Below are 17,855 nucleotides of genomic sequence, written 5' to 3'. Positions count from 1 at the left end.
AGGGACAGCCCAGGGACAGGTTCTGGATGGCTTCTGTCCCCAGGGACAGGTTCTGGATGGTTTCGGTCCCTAGGGACAGGTTCTGGATGGCTTCTGCCCCCAGGGACAGCCCAGGGACAGGTCCTGGATGGCTTCTGTCCCCAGGGACAGGTTCTGGATGGTTTCGGTCCCTAGGGACAGGTTCTGGATGGCTTCTGCCCCCAGGGACAGCCCAGGGACAGGTCCTGGATGGCTTCTGTCCCCAGGGACAGGTTCTGGATGGTTTCTGTCCCCAGGGACAGGTTCTGAATGGTTTCTGCCCCCAGGACCTGACAAACCCAGTGTGTGCCACTGCAGCCCTGCCTGGGCCATGCCAGGTGTCAATCATGGGGTCCAGAGGGACATCTGGGGAGGAGGGGACATCTGGGGGATGCTGGTGGCCTCAGGGGTGAGGGGTGTGTGTGTCTCGTGCTTCTTTGGTTTAGAGGTTGATGCTTTCAGAGCTAATTTCAGTGCAGGAGCTTCTCCCTCCTTGCTGTGCTGGATCAGCAGTGTCACTCAGGAGTGGCAGTGTCCTCAGAGGGATGTCCCTCACTGGTTTGTGTGAGTCCCTTTTTCCCCTCCCCAGTCAGTCCCAGGTTCCCTCTCCTTGGGGCACCTTGGTTGCCCTGTGCCCTCCTCCCTGTTCCTGGGGACCCTGAGGGAGGAGGTGGTGGCTGCAGGACACCACTTGTGACCAGAGCCCACAAGGTCCCTGCTGCTGTCTGCTGCTCCAAGGGCTGCATTCAGGGCTGGCTCTGCCTTCATTTCAGCTGGGAGTGGGGCTGGTAAATACCTCTGAAGCTCCTGGAGAAGTCTTGCTTTGTGCCTACAGAAAAAAAAAAAAAAAACCAGCAGATTTCATTAAAATCTCTGCTTTGAGAGGTATTTCACCACCTGACACCATGAGGAGCCTCAAAGGCAGGCTGGAAGGAGTGAGCCAGGAATGTTCCACGTGGGGATTTTCTACAGAGATGAGAAATCTTTCTGTGCCACCAACCCAAAGAACACCTGAACTGGGGCACCTCAGCTGCCTGTGGGGAGGGAGCAGTGGCACCAGCAGTGGCACTGCCCTGCTCCTTCCCAGGCTTTCTGGGCTGCTTCACACCCTGAGTTTCACAGTTTGTGTTTGCCTCGAGGTGCCCGTGGGTGTCTGAGGCAGGGCTGGATCTCCTCAGGCCTCAGGGAGGTGAAGAGATGATGCCATGGGGGTCTCACATCCCTGAGGACATGGAGGGGACCAGGCCCTGGGCTGTCACCTGTCACCAGGTCACATAATCCCTCTCTCAAAGGTGCTGAGCTCCAGCTGGCTGTGCTGCCCTCGTTGCTCCTCTAGGACGGGTATCACTGCAGCTCCTCTGATCATTAGGAACCCCTCCCCTGCTCTGTCAGCCTGTTTATTTCTGGCTGGTTTGTATGTATTTATTTTTGTGCCAACGCCATCATTTCAGCTTCAAAAAGCTGTTCTACCTCTTTGCTACAGACCTCCTCCACCTGGAGTATTTATAAAGACCAATCACATCCTCTGCTTAAAACCCCTGAGTCCTGAAACCCCTGAGTCCTGAAACCCCTGAGTCCTGAAACCCCTGAGTCCTAAAACCCCTGAGTCCTTGTCCAGAGCCAGAACATCAGGATGGTCTCAGCCCTGTCCTTGTGGAGCATTTGATTGTTTTCTAAAACACTTAGCAGATGGATATGTTTTCTGTTTTCCAGAGGCTCTTTCTATGTAGATAGAGATGATTAAAATCACCTTGACATCCATCTTGCAGGAGAGGAACCTGAGGGGCCCAGACACCCTCTGGCACTGCAGGAACAGCAGCAGGAGGAGCTTTGTCAGCCCCTGAGGGGCACAGGGGTGACTGGGGCCAGCCAGGATGGGGCAAAGTGCCCCAGCACGTGGCATTGGTGGCCTTGGTGCCTTTAAAAGCAAGGTCAAACCCACAGCTCTGACAGGAGAAGAGGCAATTAGTCTCAGCACATGCCAGCAGGGGAGGGACAAATTGGAGAACAGCAAGGGCTGGTAAAATTAAAGTTAATCTGTCACTAATCTCTGGCTGAGAGATCCGGGAGGGAAGAAGAATGAGGCAATGTTTGGGAGGGATGGCTCGTGCAGAGGGGCTGCAGTCAGAGCAGAGGGGGGGAGTTCAGCAGGGATTCATCCTGCTCAGACTCAGACCCTCTGCAGACCCCTGGAAGTTGTGCTCCAGGGGCTCCCTGCCCGTGGAATGGGTGGGAAATCTCCCACTTTGGGGCTGTGGTTCCCAGGGTGAGCCCTGCCCTAGGAATGGTCACGGCCCTGAGGCTGCCCGAGCTCCAGGAGGGTTTGGGCAGTGCTCTCAGGCACAGGCTGGGGTTCTTGGGGTGTCTGTGCAGGGCCAGGAGCTGGGTTTGGTGATTCTGGGTGCAAAGCTGTCCTGCTTGCCCTCCCCACTGTGCTTGGGATGAGGAGGCTGGATTTGGGACTCCTCATGGATTCCCCCTGTGGCTTCTGGGTCACTTGGGGTGGATTTGCAGCAGCCCTGGCACAGGAGAGGACTTGGCCCTTCCCTCAACACCCAGAGAGACTCAGTCAGATCCAAGCCACCCCTTTGGTCACAGCAGAGGCCAAGCAGTGCCCAGAGCAGGCACAGAGCCAGTCCCAGGGCTCCCCACCACCTTCCCCCCCCCAGTCCCTGTTAATAACAAGATTAACCCATGGCAGAAAGGAAAATCAATCCATTCCTCCCACCCTGGCAGCGAGAGGAGAGCCTGCCTCAGTCCCAGTGCCAGGAGGGAGCTGGGTGGGCATGGATTTGCTCTGGAGGAGCTCTGGAGAACCCCCTGCCCCTTTGGGGTCACCCACTGCCTCTCACCCCACCAGAGGGGTGTCAAAGGACACCAGCAGAGTGCTGGAACCTGATGGGACAGAGGAGGAAAAGGGGGTTCAGAGGGAGCTGGCCTCCTCAGCCCCTCCTGTATCCACAAGGAAAAGCAGAGGAGGAAAAGCAGAGGCTCTTTTAAGGACAATAAGAGAGCAGGAGTTTAATTTGCACGTCCTGAACGAGCTGCTGGAGGTGCTGATGTCCCTGCCCAGAGCTCTGAGGGAAGGAGATTAGGCTCTTGAAGTTAAAATTAGGTTGTGTGGAATATTCCTCCCCCCCTGGCTGAAGGCAGCTGTGTCACAGCTGAATCATCACGTCCTCCCCAGCCTGGGGGACTGGCTCCTGCCATCCATGCTGGGAATTTGGGTTTGCTGCAGCCACACTGATGCTTGGATGGGTAAATTTGGGTGTGATGAGCCAGAATCGAAGGATTTGGAAGTGCTTAATTGTGGTAGAGGAGTCGTGGAGCAGCACCACTGAGAGGGTGGCTTTGTCCCACCCAGGAGAACTCCCAGCACCACAAGCTCACAGACTGGGGATTTCTGGCTGAGATGGACCCATTTGGTGGCATTTGGGGACAGCACACAGGGCTGTGTGCCTCAGAGGGAGCTGCCCAGCTCCCAGCTCTGCAAGGAGGACACAGGGGGGAGCACAGGGCCAGGGTGGTGGCCCTGCAGAGCAGGTGGGGTGTGCCAGAGGGTTGATCCCTCAGCTGACCCCTTCTGGGCTTGTGAAGGCAATGGAGCATCCCTAAAGAGGCCAGCTCGGGGCTTGTCACTCAGCAGAGCCATATGGGCAGTGACTCGCCCCATAAATCCCTTCTTGTGCTGTTTGTCTCTCCAGATTGGCCACTGGCACGTCTCTGAAGGGCTCAGCATGGACAACAGGATCTTCTCCTCCAACATATCCGACAGCCTCTTCAACACCACCCTGATTGTCACCACCATCCTGGTAAGGGAGGGGGGCACCTGCAGTCCCCATGGGGCCAGCCCAGCCCTCCGGGGTGGGCTCAGCAGGAATTCTGCTCCCTGCTCCTGCCCCTCAGCCCTGCACTGGGCTGGTTTCACACTGCAAGTCTCCAGTTACAGCCTGGGGGACAATTCCTGGCTGTGGAATTCAGCTCAGGGTGATGCTGCACATGAAAATGGCATTTGGTGGGTCCAGAGGGGGCTGGGGTGGGGACACGCTGCCAGTTTGCATCCAGCTCAGAATGGGGATCCTGTCTGGTGTACAGCTGCTGAGTTGGAAGGGACAGTGGCTCCTTCTACTCATAAAATATAAAAATATTACCCCTATTTTATAAAAATTATGAAAATTGGCCAAGATGGGCAGGATTTTTATGTAAACTTGGCATGTACAGGCACCACTGTCTGTGCTCAACACGTTCCCTTCCAGGTGCTGCCTGTCCAGTGATTTTTTTTGCACCTTTAAAGGCACCCAAACTCCTGCCTGGCTCCTCACAGTTTGTTGGAAAGGGGGGGCAGGCTGGAGAAGTGGCTCTGTGCCAGGAGAGATGGAAGTCTGGATGTCCTTCTATGAGTCCCTGGGCTGCTCTTGCACTTCCCAGCTGGAAACAGCCCCCAAATCCTCATCCCTCAGCTCGGCTTTGTGTCCTAAAGCAGGATAAACCTGCACCTCCACACAGCAGGGCCAGGGAGCACCGGTGTGGAGGCAGCTCCAAGAGCTCGGCCCCACCTGAGCTCCCAAACTTTCCTCATCCAGCTTGGGAGGGATCCATTGTGCTGGGATGGGCTTTTTGGGGTAGAACTGGATGTTTTCTGAGGTCTGGGGTTAGAACTAGACATTTTCCAATGTTTTGGATTAGAACTAGACATTTTCCAAGGTTTGGAGTTAGAACTAAATGTTTCCCAAGGTTTGGGGTTAGAACTGGACATTTCCCAAGGTTTGGGGTTAGAGCTGGACGTTTCTAAGGTTTGGGGTTAGAACTGGACATTTCCCAAGGTTTGGGGTTAGAACTGGACATTTTCTAAGGTTTGGGGTTAGAACTGGACATTTTCTAAGGTTTGGGGTTAGAACTGGACATTTTCTAAGGTTTGGGGTTAGAACTGGACATTTCCCAAGGTTTGGGGTTAGAACTGGACATTTCCCAAGGTTTGGGGGTAGAACTGGACATTTTCTAAGGTTTGGGGTTAGAACTGGACATTTCCCAAGGTTTGGGGTTAGAACTGGACATTTCCCAAGGTTTGGGGTTAGAACTGGACGTTCCTAAGGTTTCTCCCAAACCCACCCTCCCCGTGAGCTCCGGCACTGCCCTCCCTGCTCCGTGCTGGTGGGACACCTCGGCTAAGATGGGAATGACAGCTGCCCAGTTTCACTGCAGGAAAACCCTTACTTAATGCTGAAGTGGAACCACCAGGAGCTGGAAGGCAACGACCGCTACGAGGGGTTCTGCGTGGACATGCTGAAGGAGCTGGCGGAGATCCTGCGCTTCAAATACAAAATCCACCTGGTGGGGGACGGCGTCTACGGCGTCCCCGAGGCCAACGGCACCTGGACAGGGATGGTGGGGGAGCTGATAGCCAGGGTGAGTGGATTTGAAACTCTGCTCTGCTGCTCTTTGGAACTCTGCTCTGCTGGGCAGGGATGGTGGGGGAGCTGATAGCCAGGGTGAGTGGATTTGAAACTCTGCTCTGCTGGGCAGGGATGGTGGGAGACCTGAGAGCCAGGGTGAGTGGAGTGGCTGCTCTTGGAAACTCTGCTCTGCTGCTCTTTAAAACTCTGCTCTGCTGAGCAGGGATGGTGGGACACCTGATAGCCAGGGTGAGTGGATTTGAAACTGCTCTGCTGCTCTTTGAGACTCTGTTCTGCTGGGCAGGGATGGTGGGGGAGCTGATAGCCAGGATGAGTGGACTGGCTGCTCTTGGAAACTCTGTTCTGCTGGGCAGGGCTGGTGGGGGAGCTGATAGCCAGGGTGAGTGGACTTTGAAACTGCTCTGCTGCTCTTTGGAACTCTGCTCTGCTGCTCTTTGTTATCCCCTGTGGTATTTCCCAGGCTTCCTGAAGCTCAAACACAGCTCCCAAGATGCTCTGAGATCCTTAGGACAATAGGCTTAGCCTCAGCTCAGGGTGGGATTGAGATATTTAAGCCAATACTTCCTCACTGATTCTGCCTTGTCATTCCTGACCTGGCCCTGAGAGCCCAGTGCCACTTTCCCAGCTGGTGACAAATCCATGGTGACGTGGGTTGGTGACAATCCCTCCACTGTGGGAGAGGAGATCTTGAGTCATTTGCCTTCTGCAGAGCAGAGGAGCAAAGGTCCAAATCCATCCCCTGGGGCTCCAGGCAGGGATCTGAGGCTCCTGCCAGATCTTTCCTCCCTGGAAAACGAGCAGCACTTCACTCTGAGGTTTATTGGGCACAGTGGAGTTTGGTTGGAAGGTGGGGACTGGAGTTGAGGATGGAAGGATTGAAGCTGGGGAGAGAAGACTGAGGATTTTGGAGGTCTTTTCCATGGTTCTGTGGTCTTTAATGGGTCCAGGATCTCTAGAAATGCCCACTGGCACCTCCTGCTTCTTCCCCACATGGTGCAGGGTGATGCTCATCCCACTTGAGGAGTTTCAACTGAATGTTTGAGGTCAGCTGGGACAGCTCTTTGTCTGGGAGAGGGAGGGATTTGGGCTTTTCTGAGGGTCACAGAAGGGGCACTGAGCAGACTGGAGACTCCCCTGAGCTCCCCCTGTCTCTGGGGTCACCCCTCCCTGAGCAGTCACTCGGTGCCAGCTGAGATCCCACCTCCATCTGCTCTTTCCAAAGAGCTTCTGTGAGGCTGTTTGCAAATGCTCCAGGCTATTGGCAGCGTTTTTATCCCTCCTTGTGTCTCTGTGTGTACACACACACACAATTACACTCCTGCAGCATTCCTTTGGGGAGGCAAAGGGAAGGAGCTGAGAGCTCAGAAGAAGGGCACAGCCATCAAACTTCTGGCCCCCTCACCCTGGCAGTGCCTCTTCATTACTGGGACCTTCTGCAAGGTTGTTTTTCTCCTGTGATGAGTATTTTAACTTCATCTTCACACAGAAACCATTTGTTTCTTCTGCAGCTCCAGCCTTATTTAGGAGGGTTTTTTTTTTCTGCTTCTGCAGGGCAGAGCTGTCAGAGCCTGTGAGGCTGGATCACAAATTGGGGAAGAGAAACAGCCTTGTCTCTTGTTCTCCCTGTATCCCTGAGAGTTTTTATAATGGTTTCAGCAAGTTTTTGATCAATCCCAGGCACTGGGCTCAGGTCAGCCAGGGCAGAGCTGGGTGTGCTGGGTGTTGTGTTTATTCAGGGCTGCCTGGGATGTTTTTTGAGGGCATTTCACTGCCCAAGGGGCTTCTGTCCATCCTTGGCAGTCAGTCCCCAAGGGAGCTGATCCTTGGTTCCAGCCCCTTGTTCACCCCTGTCCCATGGGATCCAGCAGATCCTGTGTTGGGTGCACAAACTCCTCTTTCAGTGGATTTATATATTATATAAATTAAATATATATATATATATATTTCTATTTTTATTCTGCCCCTTTAGGACAAAAAGGGGATCAGCTGGGGCACAAACCTCTCACAAAAGTCCCCAGTCCTTCCCACATTGAAAGCTCTGCCTCTGTCCAGCACAGTGTCATTGTAGGAAAATCATTTCGCCTTGATCCTGATCAGCCATCAGAAAATAAGGTTTGACTCACACTCACTTAATGTGCAGAACCAAAAGGTCACAGAATTATCCAGCCTCCCCTGTAATCCCTCTGTGGCACGGAATCTCCTCAGAGCAGCTCTAGGCTGTTGGGGAGAAAATGTTTCATTTTATTGCTCCTAAATTGACCAGCTATTGATTTATTCTTAAGGGCTGGGAATTCCATCTCAGCTAATGGTGCACCCTGATAGGATTGAGCAGGATGCTGGACAAACATAAATCTGTTGTTGACTCAAATTCACCAGTACAAATCTTATTGACCTGCTCACAAAACAGGTTGGGAGGTAAGGGAGAGGGGACTGGGAATCCTGCAGCATTTGGGATCAGCTCCTGGAGGTTTGGCTTGGGAGAAGTTACCTGGAAGGACTCAGAATTACAGAATGGGGATTTAGTTTCAACCCCCTTTATACCTTCCACTATCCCTGGTTGCTCCAAGCCTCATCCAGCCTGGTCTTGGACATCTCCAGGGTTGGGGCAGCCTCAGCTTCTCTGGGAATTCCATCCCAGCCCTTCATCACCCTCACAGGGAAGAATTCCTTCCCAAAATCTCTTTCAGTTCAAAGCCTCTGCCCCTTGTCCTGTCACTCCAGTGCCTGATGAGGAGTCCCTCAAGGCCATCCTGCAGTGAGAGGTGTCACAAATGCAGAAGAGCCTGGGCTGATCTGTCCCTCTGAGCATGCAGGGTGGGAGATTGAGCCCCCAGCTCATTCCTGGAGTGAGCAGGGCACTAAAGCCACTCTCCCTCTCAGCCTTCCTGGCTCTGGCACAGACAAACAAACAAGGAGAGCAGCAAATCTTCTCATCTCCTCCTTCCTGGCACAGAGACTTAGAGGGCATTTGGGCTGGAAGAATTACATCCTGCTCCTCGCTGCTGCAGTGCAGCTCTGGCTCAGAGTCCCTGCCGGTGGCTGCTCTTCCCCTTCTCTCCCTCTCCAGCACATCCTCGAGCTGAAATGAATTCTCTGGCTGACCCAAACCAAGAGATGCATTTTCACAGCCTCAGCCTTGTCCCACCATGCCTGGCTCGAATCTGGCCAGCTTCAGTGGTGACCCAAGCCCTTTTTAAAGTGAGGGACATGAAGTCCATCCTGTCCAGCCTCAGGAGCAGCAACACCAAGATCAGGGAAGCCCTTATAAAGCTTTGGGGTGCTGGTTTTCCTTGCTGGTGGCCAGGCCCTGCTTTCCCTTCAGCTGCTCCAAAGCTGGGGAGCAGCAGGAAGGGGAAAGGAGGGAGAAGCTCTCCAGAGCTGGCAGAGTCCTGCTCTCCACTGGCAGTGGGTGTTGGTGTGTGCAAGGAGAAGCTGTGTGGGGGTGAAGGGAGGCAGGGGGAGGCTGTTTGCTGTGGTGGTGGCAGCTGTGACAAGGGGGGCTCCAGGAGAGGGGCTGTGGGTGGATGTGCAGGGATGGGCAGAGGGGTCTGCAAAGCCCTGCTGGGAAATCCATCCCAGGACAGGCAGGGTGCTGTGAGCTGGGCTGGTGTCCCTGCTGGGAAATCCATCCCAGGATGGGCAGGGTGCTGTGAGCTGGGCTGGTGTCCCTGCTGGGAAATCCATCCCAGGATGGGCAGGGTGCTGTGAGCTGGGCTGGTGTCCCTGCTGGGAAATCCATCCCAGGATGGGCAGGGTGCTGTGAGCTGGGCTGGTGTCACTGCTGTCCCTGTGTGCTTCACCTCAGCTGGCTCTGCCATGGGCAGGGGGAACACCTGGCATGGGCTTTGTGCTCCCACAGAGAGGCCAGGTGAGGAGAGGTGGGTGAGGGCAGACTCGGGGCTGGCACCTGCACCCAGTGCTCAGCCCTCCCTGAGTGGGGCTTGCAGGGAGAGCTGCAGCCTGCAGGATTTCCAGGCTGTCACTTCTGATATGGCAGCACTCACAGCTGTCCTTAAAAAGTCCCCAAACACCTGTTTGGAGTGCCCCTGCTGCCTTTGAATGCAGGAGTAGGGAGTGCCATGGGGCAGCAGAGAACCTCTGCAGATCCTCCTGCAGGGAGCAGGGTCACCTCCAGCTGGATGGGCTCCACTGGGACACCCCCCAGTGCTGCAGGGTCTGCACTGCTGCCTCCTGGAGCTTGAACAGCTATTTCACCTTCCTGGGAGGCTTTTTGAGCACAGGGACAGTGCAGAGGGAGGGTTTGCTGGCCCTGGTTGTGCCATCAGGGCTCAGTGGGCAGCTCTGGTGACAACGCTGCTGTCACAAGCACCCAGGGGACGTGGCATCCAAGGAGCTGCCCAAGCCAAGGACTGCTGCTCCTGGAAAAGATCCCAGCCCTGTGCTCCCAGAGCTGTCCTGGTTTGTTCTCCAGGTGTTTGTCACAGAGATCCCCAGCCCCAAGCCTCGCTCCCTGCGCTGTGTGCCCACAGCCTGGTGGAGGGTTGGGGTCTCTGTGGGGCCTCAGCTGGGCTCTTCTCCCGGCTGCTTCCTGCCATCCCATGCCGTGGGAGGCTCCTCTGGGCTCCTCTGCGGGCTGGGCTGACGTCAGGGCCCATTCATCACCATGAGCTCCGAGCTGAGCCCTGTCAGAGCCCGCGGCGAGGGGGCGGGTGCCGCCTCTGGACTGGCAGTCCCTGCAATTTGCTGCTGAAGGATGCTGAATTGTTGTTCCTCCTCGGGAGCCCGGCTCAGCCCCCGTGTTTGGTGTCCTTTGCAGAGCCCACGGGAATGCCAGGTAGGGCGGTGCTGGTGGCAGCTTTTGTCTGGCACGCCAGCCCACCTGGGTTTGCTCTCACCTAGCGAGGCTCTGGCCCTGCCTGGGCGGTGTGTTGTCGAGAGAAGTGGCTGTCTCCACTCCCAATAAGCTCTGGGCCTTTTTCTAAGCCTATTTCATGCCAACATTTATAGCTGTGACTGTGCTGGCAGGATGAAAACCAACCTCTCTTCCTCTCCATCCTTTGCCTTCTGTTTTTCCCTCTCCCCAGAGCCCAGACGTGGACAGAGTGCAGGGGCACAAAGCAAAATCCATTTTTCCTCCCCCATGTTATCCCCTACCCACAGAATCCCAGCACCTACCTGTGCTCAGGTGGGGAGGCCAGAGAGAACTCAGGTTTGCAGAGCTCCTCTGAAGCTCCATGGAGCTCAGTGAAGCACCACAAGTTTTGTCAGGAAGCAGAGCTGAAAGCGTGAAATGGATGAAATTCAGGCAGAGGATTCTTTGCATGCCATTCCCAGATCAAAGTTTCCTGCTATCAGAGATCAGCTCTTAACTTGCATGACTGAGCCTGCAGAGAGGAGAGAGAGGGAATGATGAGGAGCTGGAAAGGCCTGAAAAGTTAGCAGGGAGTGAGCGGGAGGAACTGACCCTGCTGGAATGGCAGAACCCCCTGGAGATGAGAGAAGGGAGCTGGGCACAGTCCGAGTGCTGGGGGAGGCTGTGCTGTGTCCCTGCTCTGGGGACAGAGGGAGGGGATGGATCTGCACTGGATTTGGGTAGGGAAGAGCAGCTCAGGATGCTGCTGAGGATTCAGCAACACCAAGATGTCATTTCTCCCCAGAGAACCCCAAAACTGGGCAAAACAGGGGATGCTGCTGCTCCTTCAACAGCACCTTTAAATTTCCCCCTGGACAGGAATGAACATTTCCTGCAAGCTTTGGGTGAACCCCTTTTGCCATGGCATTTTTACCCTCTGCTTTAGTCTGTGCCTTTGCTGGTGGGACTGGGTTTAATTTGGAGAACTTGGAGGAGAATTCCATCGTCAGACTAAGCTGTACCTTCAGCAGGGGCTTTGCTGGGAGGGCTCTGCCTGGGCCAATGGCACCCACAAACCTTTTCAGTAGAGACAGGAGGGGTTTAGGAAATGGGACAATGGCACCCACAACCCTTTTAAGTGGTTTAGGAAGTGGGACAATGACACCTACAACCCTTCTAAATGGTTTAGGAAATGGGACAATGGCACCTACAACCCTTTTAAGTGGACACCAGAGGGGTTTAGGAAGCTTTAGGCTTTCCTCATAGATGAAATCCTCCACGTGTCACGTTCCAGAGATGAACTGATCCTGTTTTAGTGATCTGCTGGGGTTTACACAGAGCTCAACTGCTCACACACCACCTTGGGATTATTGGTGCCTTTTAAAAAGCCTGTGGGTAAATGTCTGGCTCTGCAGAAATTCTCCTCAGCTCCTAAATCATTGCAGCCTGAACCTCTCAGGAATCTGCAAGAGCTGCTTGGGAACAATTCCAAAATCCTGCACTGAGCATGTCCAGGCAGTTCTGCATGGCCTGGGAGGTGTCACCTTCTCTGTCACCCCTTCCTGGGCTCGTGGGTCACCTTCCCTTTCTTCTCCCTCTCCTGGTTCCCTTTCTTTCTTTTTCCCTCTCCTGGTTCCCCTTCTTTCTTTTCCCTCTCCTGGTTCCCTTTCTTTCCCCTCTCCCAGTTCCCTTTTCCCTCTCCTGGTTCCCTTTCTCCTCTCCTGGGTCCCTTTCCCCTCTCCTTTTTCCCTTTCTTTTCCCTCTCCTGGTTCCTTTTCTTTCTTTTCCCTCTCCTGGTTCCCTTTTCCCTCTCCTGGTTCCCTTTTCCCTCTCCTGGTTCCCCTTCTTTCTTTTCCCTCTCCTGGTTCCCTTTCTTCTCCCTCTCCTGGTTCCCTTTCTTTCTTCTCCCTCTCCTGGTTCCCTTTCTTTCTTTTCCCTCTCCTTTTTCCCTTTCTTTTCCCTCTCCTTTTTCCCTTTCTTTTCCCTCTCCTTTTTCCCTTTCTTTTCCCTCTCCTGGTTCCCTTTCTTTTCCTCTCCTGGTTCCCTTTCTTTCTTCTCCTCTCCTGGTTCCCTTTCTTTCTTTTCCCTCTCCTTTTTCCCTTTCTTTTCCCTCTCCTGGTTCCCTTTCTTCTCCCTCTCCTGCTCTTCCCTCTTGCAGCCTTTCCCAGGACCTCCATCAGGCCTGGTGGTGCCTTGGCATCTGCACAGACCTTGTCAAATTTAGGGACAAAAAGTGCAAACAGCTTTTTCTTTCTGCCCCATCATCTCTTTTTCCACATGCATAATCATCTTCCTGCAAAGCAGAGAAACAAATGGATAAGGGAGTGGAGGTTTCATTTTTACAGAAAGCAATTACAGACATTAAAAGAGCTAAAGTAATAAAAATAATATTTAAAATTCAAATCCCTTATCTATATTACAAGGGTATTAACATGAGAAGAAGTTTTTTTTTTTTTTTTTTTTGCTCCCCCCTAATCTCATTTGCTTTGCAGGTCAATCTGCAAACTTTAATGCCAGTCCTCTGAATTTTATTTTATTTTATTTTATTTTTTAATTTGGAGACTGATCTGAAGTTCTGGAGGTTGACAGGGTTGTGAACTCCATGGCTCAGGGGTGAGGTGATGCTTTGTCCCCTTCCTGCGGTGCTGGCTTGCACCAGAAGGGACAGGGAGGGGGGAGTTGGCATTTTCTATGGATTAATGTCATATTTATTGGTTTATGGCTCCAGGTTTTAATGCATTAAATGAATAAAAAATGGCAATTGGGCTGTGAGCACTTGGGGGAGGGAGCTGCTCCAGCCTGAAAGGGAGGGAAAATGGGGAAAAGGAAGGAAAATGGGGAAAGGGAGGGGAAAATGGGGAAAGGGAAGGAAAAATAAGGAAAGGAAAGGAAAGTGGAGAGAGGGAATGGAAAAGAGGGAAAAGGAGGGAAAAATGGGGAAAGGGAGGGGAAAATGGAGAAAAGGATGGAAAAATAGGGAAAAGGAGGGGAAAATGGAGAAAGAGAGGGGAAAATGGGGAAAGGGAGGGGAAAGTGGGGAAAGGGAGGGGAAAGTGGGGAAAGGGAGGGGAAAGTGGGGAAAAGGAGGGAAAAATGGGGAAAGGGAGGGAAAAATGGGGAAAGGGAGGGGAAAGTGGGGAGGCTGTTCCAGAGCACGGGGTGGGCTAAACTTTGGGGTGATTTGAGCAGGGCTGTGTGAAAGCCAGGCAGGCAGATGTGGGGAGCTCCTGCTGTCCCAGCAAGGTGGGACATCCCCCCTGCAGGCCTGGGGGTCCTGTGTGGCCCCAGGTTTGGTGCTTTCCCAGGAGTCTGACCCTCTCCCTGCCCTCCTCCCCAGAAAGCCGATCTGGCCGTGGCGGGGCTGACGATCACGGCGGAGCGGGAGAAGGTGATTGACTTCTCCAAGCCCTTCATGACTCTGGGAATCAGCATTCTCTACAGAGTTCACATGGTAAGAGCCTGATTTCAGAGCCATTTATGTCCCTCCATTATTTGCATGCAAACCTCCCTGGTTAGGGGAGAAGAATGAACGACTCATAAAAAATATTTTGGTTTCTTATTTAAACGCAAATGTGCTCGACCTTTATTTCCTGCTTTCCTCTGTCTGCTGCTTGTCAGGATTGGTGAATTCCCTTCCTGTTCAACCCCCAGCCCTTTGGCTTCTCTTAAAATCGGATTTGGTGATTAAATACTGTGTTATATTTAGGAAAGAATTTTTCCCTGTGAGGGTGGGGAGGTCCTGGAATGGATTTCCCAGAGAGGCTGTGGCTGTGCCATCCCTGTAAACATCCAAGGCCAGGCTGGATGGGGCTCTGAGCAACCTGGGATAGTGAAAATTGTCCCTGTTCATCAAACAAGGTTGGAACAAGGTGATCTTTAAGATCCCTTCCAACCCAAGCCATTCTGGGGATGTCCTGCAGCAGAATCTCCAGTGATTCCCTGAGCAGCTCTCCTCCCTCCAAGGGGAGAGGCAGCAGGGCTGCTGCAGCCTTTGCTCAGGGTCTGCTCATTGCTGCTGCCTCTGCAGGACTCCTGACACTTCTTTTAGGGTGGAGGTTCCTCAGGGCAGGGAGCATCTGCTGCCACCAGGGCAGCCCAGCCCAGCCCTGCTGCTCCAGGCATTCACCAAACGGAGCAGGATGGATAATCCCAGGCTCCAGAGGGGTTTGGGAATCCTCCCCCTACACCAAGGATCTGGTTGGGATCTGAGCTGCCCAGGGAGCCAGGCAGGGCTGCAAAGACATCTCCCAGGTGGGGTGATCCCACTGGGGACATGAGGAGTGCTTGGGGGCAGCCAGGCTCGTGCCCTCCCCAGGACAGGGAAGCTCAGAGCTCTCCCTTCCCTCTCCAAGCTTTGGCACCTCTTCCTCCAGACCTTTCCTGCTGGGCTTGAGGAGGGTGCCTGAGAGCTGTGTGGCAGTTCAACCTCTCAAACTGGGAAATATTTGTCAAAGCAGACCCTTCTGGTTTTCCTTTAAGGACGTGGTTTGCAGAGCAGCCCCACAGCCTTCTTGTCCCCACCCCAAAACCACCTCTGCAATGTCAAAAATTGCAGCTGACGGCTGCTAATCCCGGCTCGGATGAGATGGAGCCTAATAAATAACCACAAACGCGCCTCTTCCTCGCTCAGGAGCTCTCTCCAAACCCTGGGCTCCTTCAAATGTGATGACATTTTATTTTCATTTCCATGGAGCTCCAGTGGCAAGTGATTTCTCACCCCTTTCTCCTCCCCACGCCGCCAACCCAGCCACACAGAGGCTGTGCCTCTTATCACACATAACCAAATATGGCAGCTTTAACCAGGCCTGTCATTTTTCTCAATTTCACTGCTTGTGATACAATCAAGGCTGGATTTCTGACACAGGAGCTCTAACAGGCTTCCTGAGAGAGAAAAAGGCTTGGTTGGTTTTTATGAGGTGCCCATTCTGCCCAGCCAGGGGGGGTGTGGGGATGGCAGAGGTGGATGGGGAGCCCTGAGCAGCCCCTGGCTTGGGCAGGGGGCTGGAATCAGCTGCCCAGGGTCCTTCCTGCAGGGAGGGATAAATTAGGATTTACCCATTTTTCTCACATCCTTCCTCTGTGACAGGGAATGAGGGACTAGAGAGGATTCTGGTTGCTCAGCCCTGAAAGTCCTTGCCTTCAAAATGAGGAAATGGAGGCTGGGAGAGTGCCCAGATACAGCTGAGTTTAGGCCAAGTGAGCTGAGCCTAAACTTTGACTTGATTGCTGCAGAGAACACAAGATGGGATGGATGGATGGATGGATGGATGGATGGATGGATGGATGGATGGATGGATGGATGGATGGATGGATGATGGATGGATGGATGGATGGATGGATGGATGGATGGATGGATGGATGGATGGATGGGGGATGGATGGATGGATGGATGGATGGATGGATGGATGGATGGATGGATGGATGGATGGATGGATGGATGATGGATGGATGGATGGATGGATGGATGGATGGATGGATGGATGGATGGATGGATGGATCCATGGATCCATGGATCCATGGATCCATGGATGGATGGATCCATGGATGGATGGATGGATGGAAAAACTCCTTCATTCCAGCCAGAGGAGGATTGGGAGGGGCTGAGAGGAGCTGAGCCCCCTCCTGAGAGCTCTGCCAGCAAGGACCCCTCCCCACCAGGGCAGGGTGGGCACAACTGCTGCCCCCAGGAATGCGTTTGGTCATTGTGAGCCATGTGGTGGCTCCAAATGAGACTCAAGACTCAGAGCAGCCTGTGCAGGCCCCAGAGGGAAAGGAGGGATCTGGATGTGCCCCTGGAGCAGGTGTGGATATCTGGGATGTGCCCCTGGAGCAGGTGTGGATATCTGGGATGTGCCTGTGGCTGGACCAAGCACACATCAGCATTTCTACCTCTCCAGGCTGAGTTTTTTTGCCTTCCCTCTGACTTCCAGAGGCAGGAGAGAATTCTCTGCCCTCCTTTTTTAGGGGAAATCCTTGTGAGAAATGGCACGGGTGGGGATGACTGAGGTTCCTCCAGATTCTGCGTGTCCAGGGCAGGGAGTGCTGAAAACAACAAATCCAGGGCTGCCCTCTCCTTCCCAAATGTCCCCTTCTCCAAATGTCTCCAGTCACCAATATCTTCCCAGCAAACTGCTGCTCACTGGCTGAAAAAAATGAAGATTTCCAAGAAAAACTTAGGAGGGAGGGTAAATTAATCTTTCCCATATCCATCTGAGGATTTGCAGGAGGCCTTCATCAATTATTGGACATTTTGAACATATCTATTCCAGGAAAAATAGCTCTTCCAATTAACAAAGCTCTATTGGGACTGCCTAAAAATATCTGACAGACTCCAGATATTGTCATTCCCATCTTCAAAACAGACAGATCAGAGAGAGTTTGTGCCCTCCGTGGGAACAGAATATCTTTATTCTTACCCACAACTGTGAATGAAAAGAATATGTCCCAGCAGCCTGGAAATGACTGGAGCTGAAAAGAACCAGAACTACTACAACTGTAAAGTCACAGGAGAGATTCCCTGCCAAGCTGGAGATTTAAAGCTTCCAACGCAATTTCCTTAATGAGAGTAATTTATTGACAAACTGCCCCAGAAATATAAAGAAGACATCAAGGCTTTAATTGCAGAAAGGAACTTTGTCACTGCAGCATCTCGCCAGGGGAGGCTCAGCCAAGGCTGTGCCAGGGCCTGAGGGGTCCCTGCCAGCCCTGGGGTGCCAGGGAGGGTCATTCCCTGCCCTGGAATGGAGGGAGGAGCTCCAGGAGCTGCAGCTGGCTCAGCAGCCTGTGCCCCTCACACCCTGCTGGTTCCCCAGGGCCTCGTTTCATCCTTGGGGAGGAATGAGGAGTTCCTGAGCTGCTGAGGAAGGGGGGAACCAGGGTTTGAGGGGCACCCAGGAGAGCCAGAGGGAACACCTGGAATTTGGGGGAGATCTGGGCTCTCCTGAGCTTCGGGGAGGAGGTAAAACAAAGGAGGATGCAAACAAAAGAGGATTTATGGAGTGTCAGACAAGTTTGGCCAAGCAAAGGGGAGAGCTCTGGCAGTGCCACCCTTGGGCAGGTGGGCAGGTCCTCAGGTTAGCTTTCAGTGAATTCCCAAGGAAAAGTCCAGGCTCTCCTGGGTTTAATTCCAGAGTTTCTCTTCAAGGCAATGCCTCTCTTCTGTTCCAGGTTATCTCCTGTCCACAGGTGAGGTACAACAGGTGAGGGTCCTCTGGATGGGATCAGTGGGAAGGGCACAGGGAACACCCCTGCAGGGCTGGGAGGTGCCCTGGCCTCCCTGGATTAGGGAGAGGAGCTCCAGCACAGTGAGCAAAGGCTTCTCCTGGGAATGGGATGCAGATTCCTGCAGATTCTGTGGCTCTGAAAACCAGAACACGGCAGGAACCCACCAACAAATTGGGAAAGGACCCAGAGAATGTGGTGACTTCCACTGTTTGTACCTCACCTGCGGAGAGGAGACAGCCTGGAATGGAAGAGAGGCATTGCCTTGAAGAGAAACTCTGGAATTAAACCCGGGAGAGCCTGGAATTTTCCTTGGGAATTGAGTGAAAATTAATCTGAGGACCTCAACTGACTGAAATTTAATCTGAGAACCTGAACTTTTCCTTGGG

The 17,855-nt window shown here is 53.4% G+C and overlaps 1 protein-coding gene across 1 annotated transcript in view; it reads left to right on the top strand.

Moving 5' to 3' along the window:
* Positions 1–17,855, top strand: part of GRIK4 (glutamate ionotropic receptor kainate type subunit 4) — a 69,145-nt gene that overhangs the window by 36,170 nt on the left and 15,120 nt on the right. Inside the window, exons 9-11 of the mRNA XM_050983460.1 lie at positions 3,723–3,830; positions 5,221–5,424; positions 13,583–13,696. Coding sequence (XP_050839417.1) covers positions 3,723–3,830; positions 5,221–5,424; positions 13,583–13,696 — 426 coding nt within the window. The remainder of the gene's footprint in view (positions 1–3,722; positions 3,831–5,220; positions 5,425–13,582; positions 13,697–17,855) is intronic.

This window comes from Serinus canaria, chromosome 24, assembly GCF_022539315.1.
Source record: "Serinus canaria isolate serCan28SL12 chromosome 24, serCan2020, whole genome shotgun sequence".
NCBI lineage: Eukaryota > Metazoa > Chordata > Aves > Passeriformes > Fringillidae > Serinus > Serinus canaria.
Note: the sequence above shows the minus strand (reverse complement) of the source record. Positions and strands in the feature narration are given on the sequence as shown.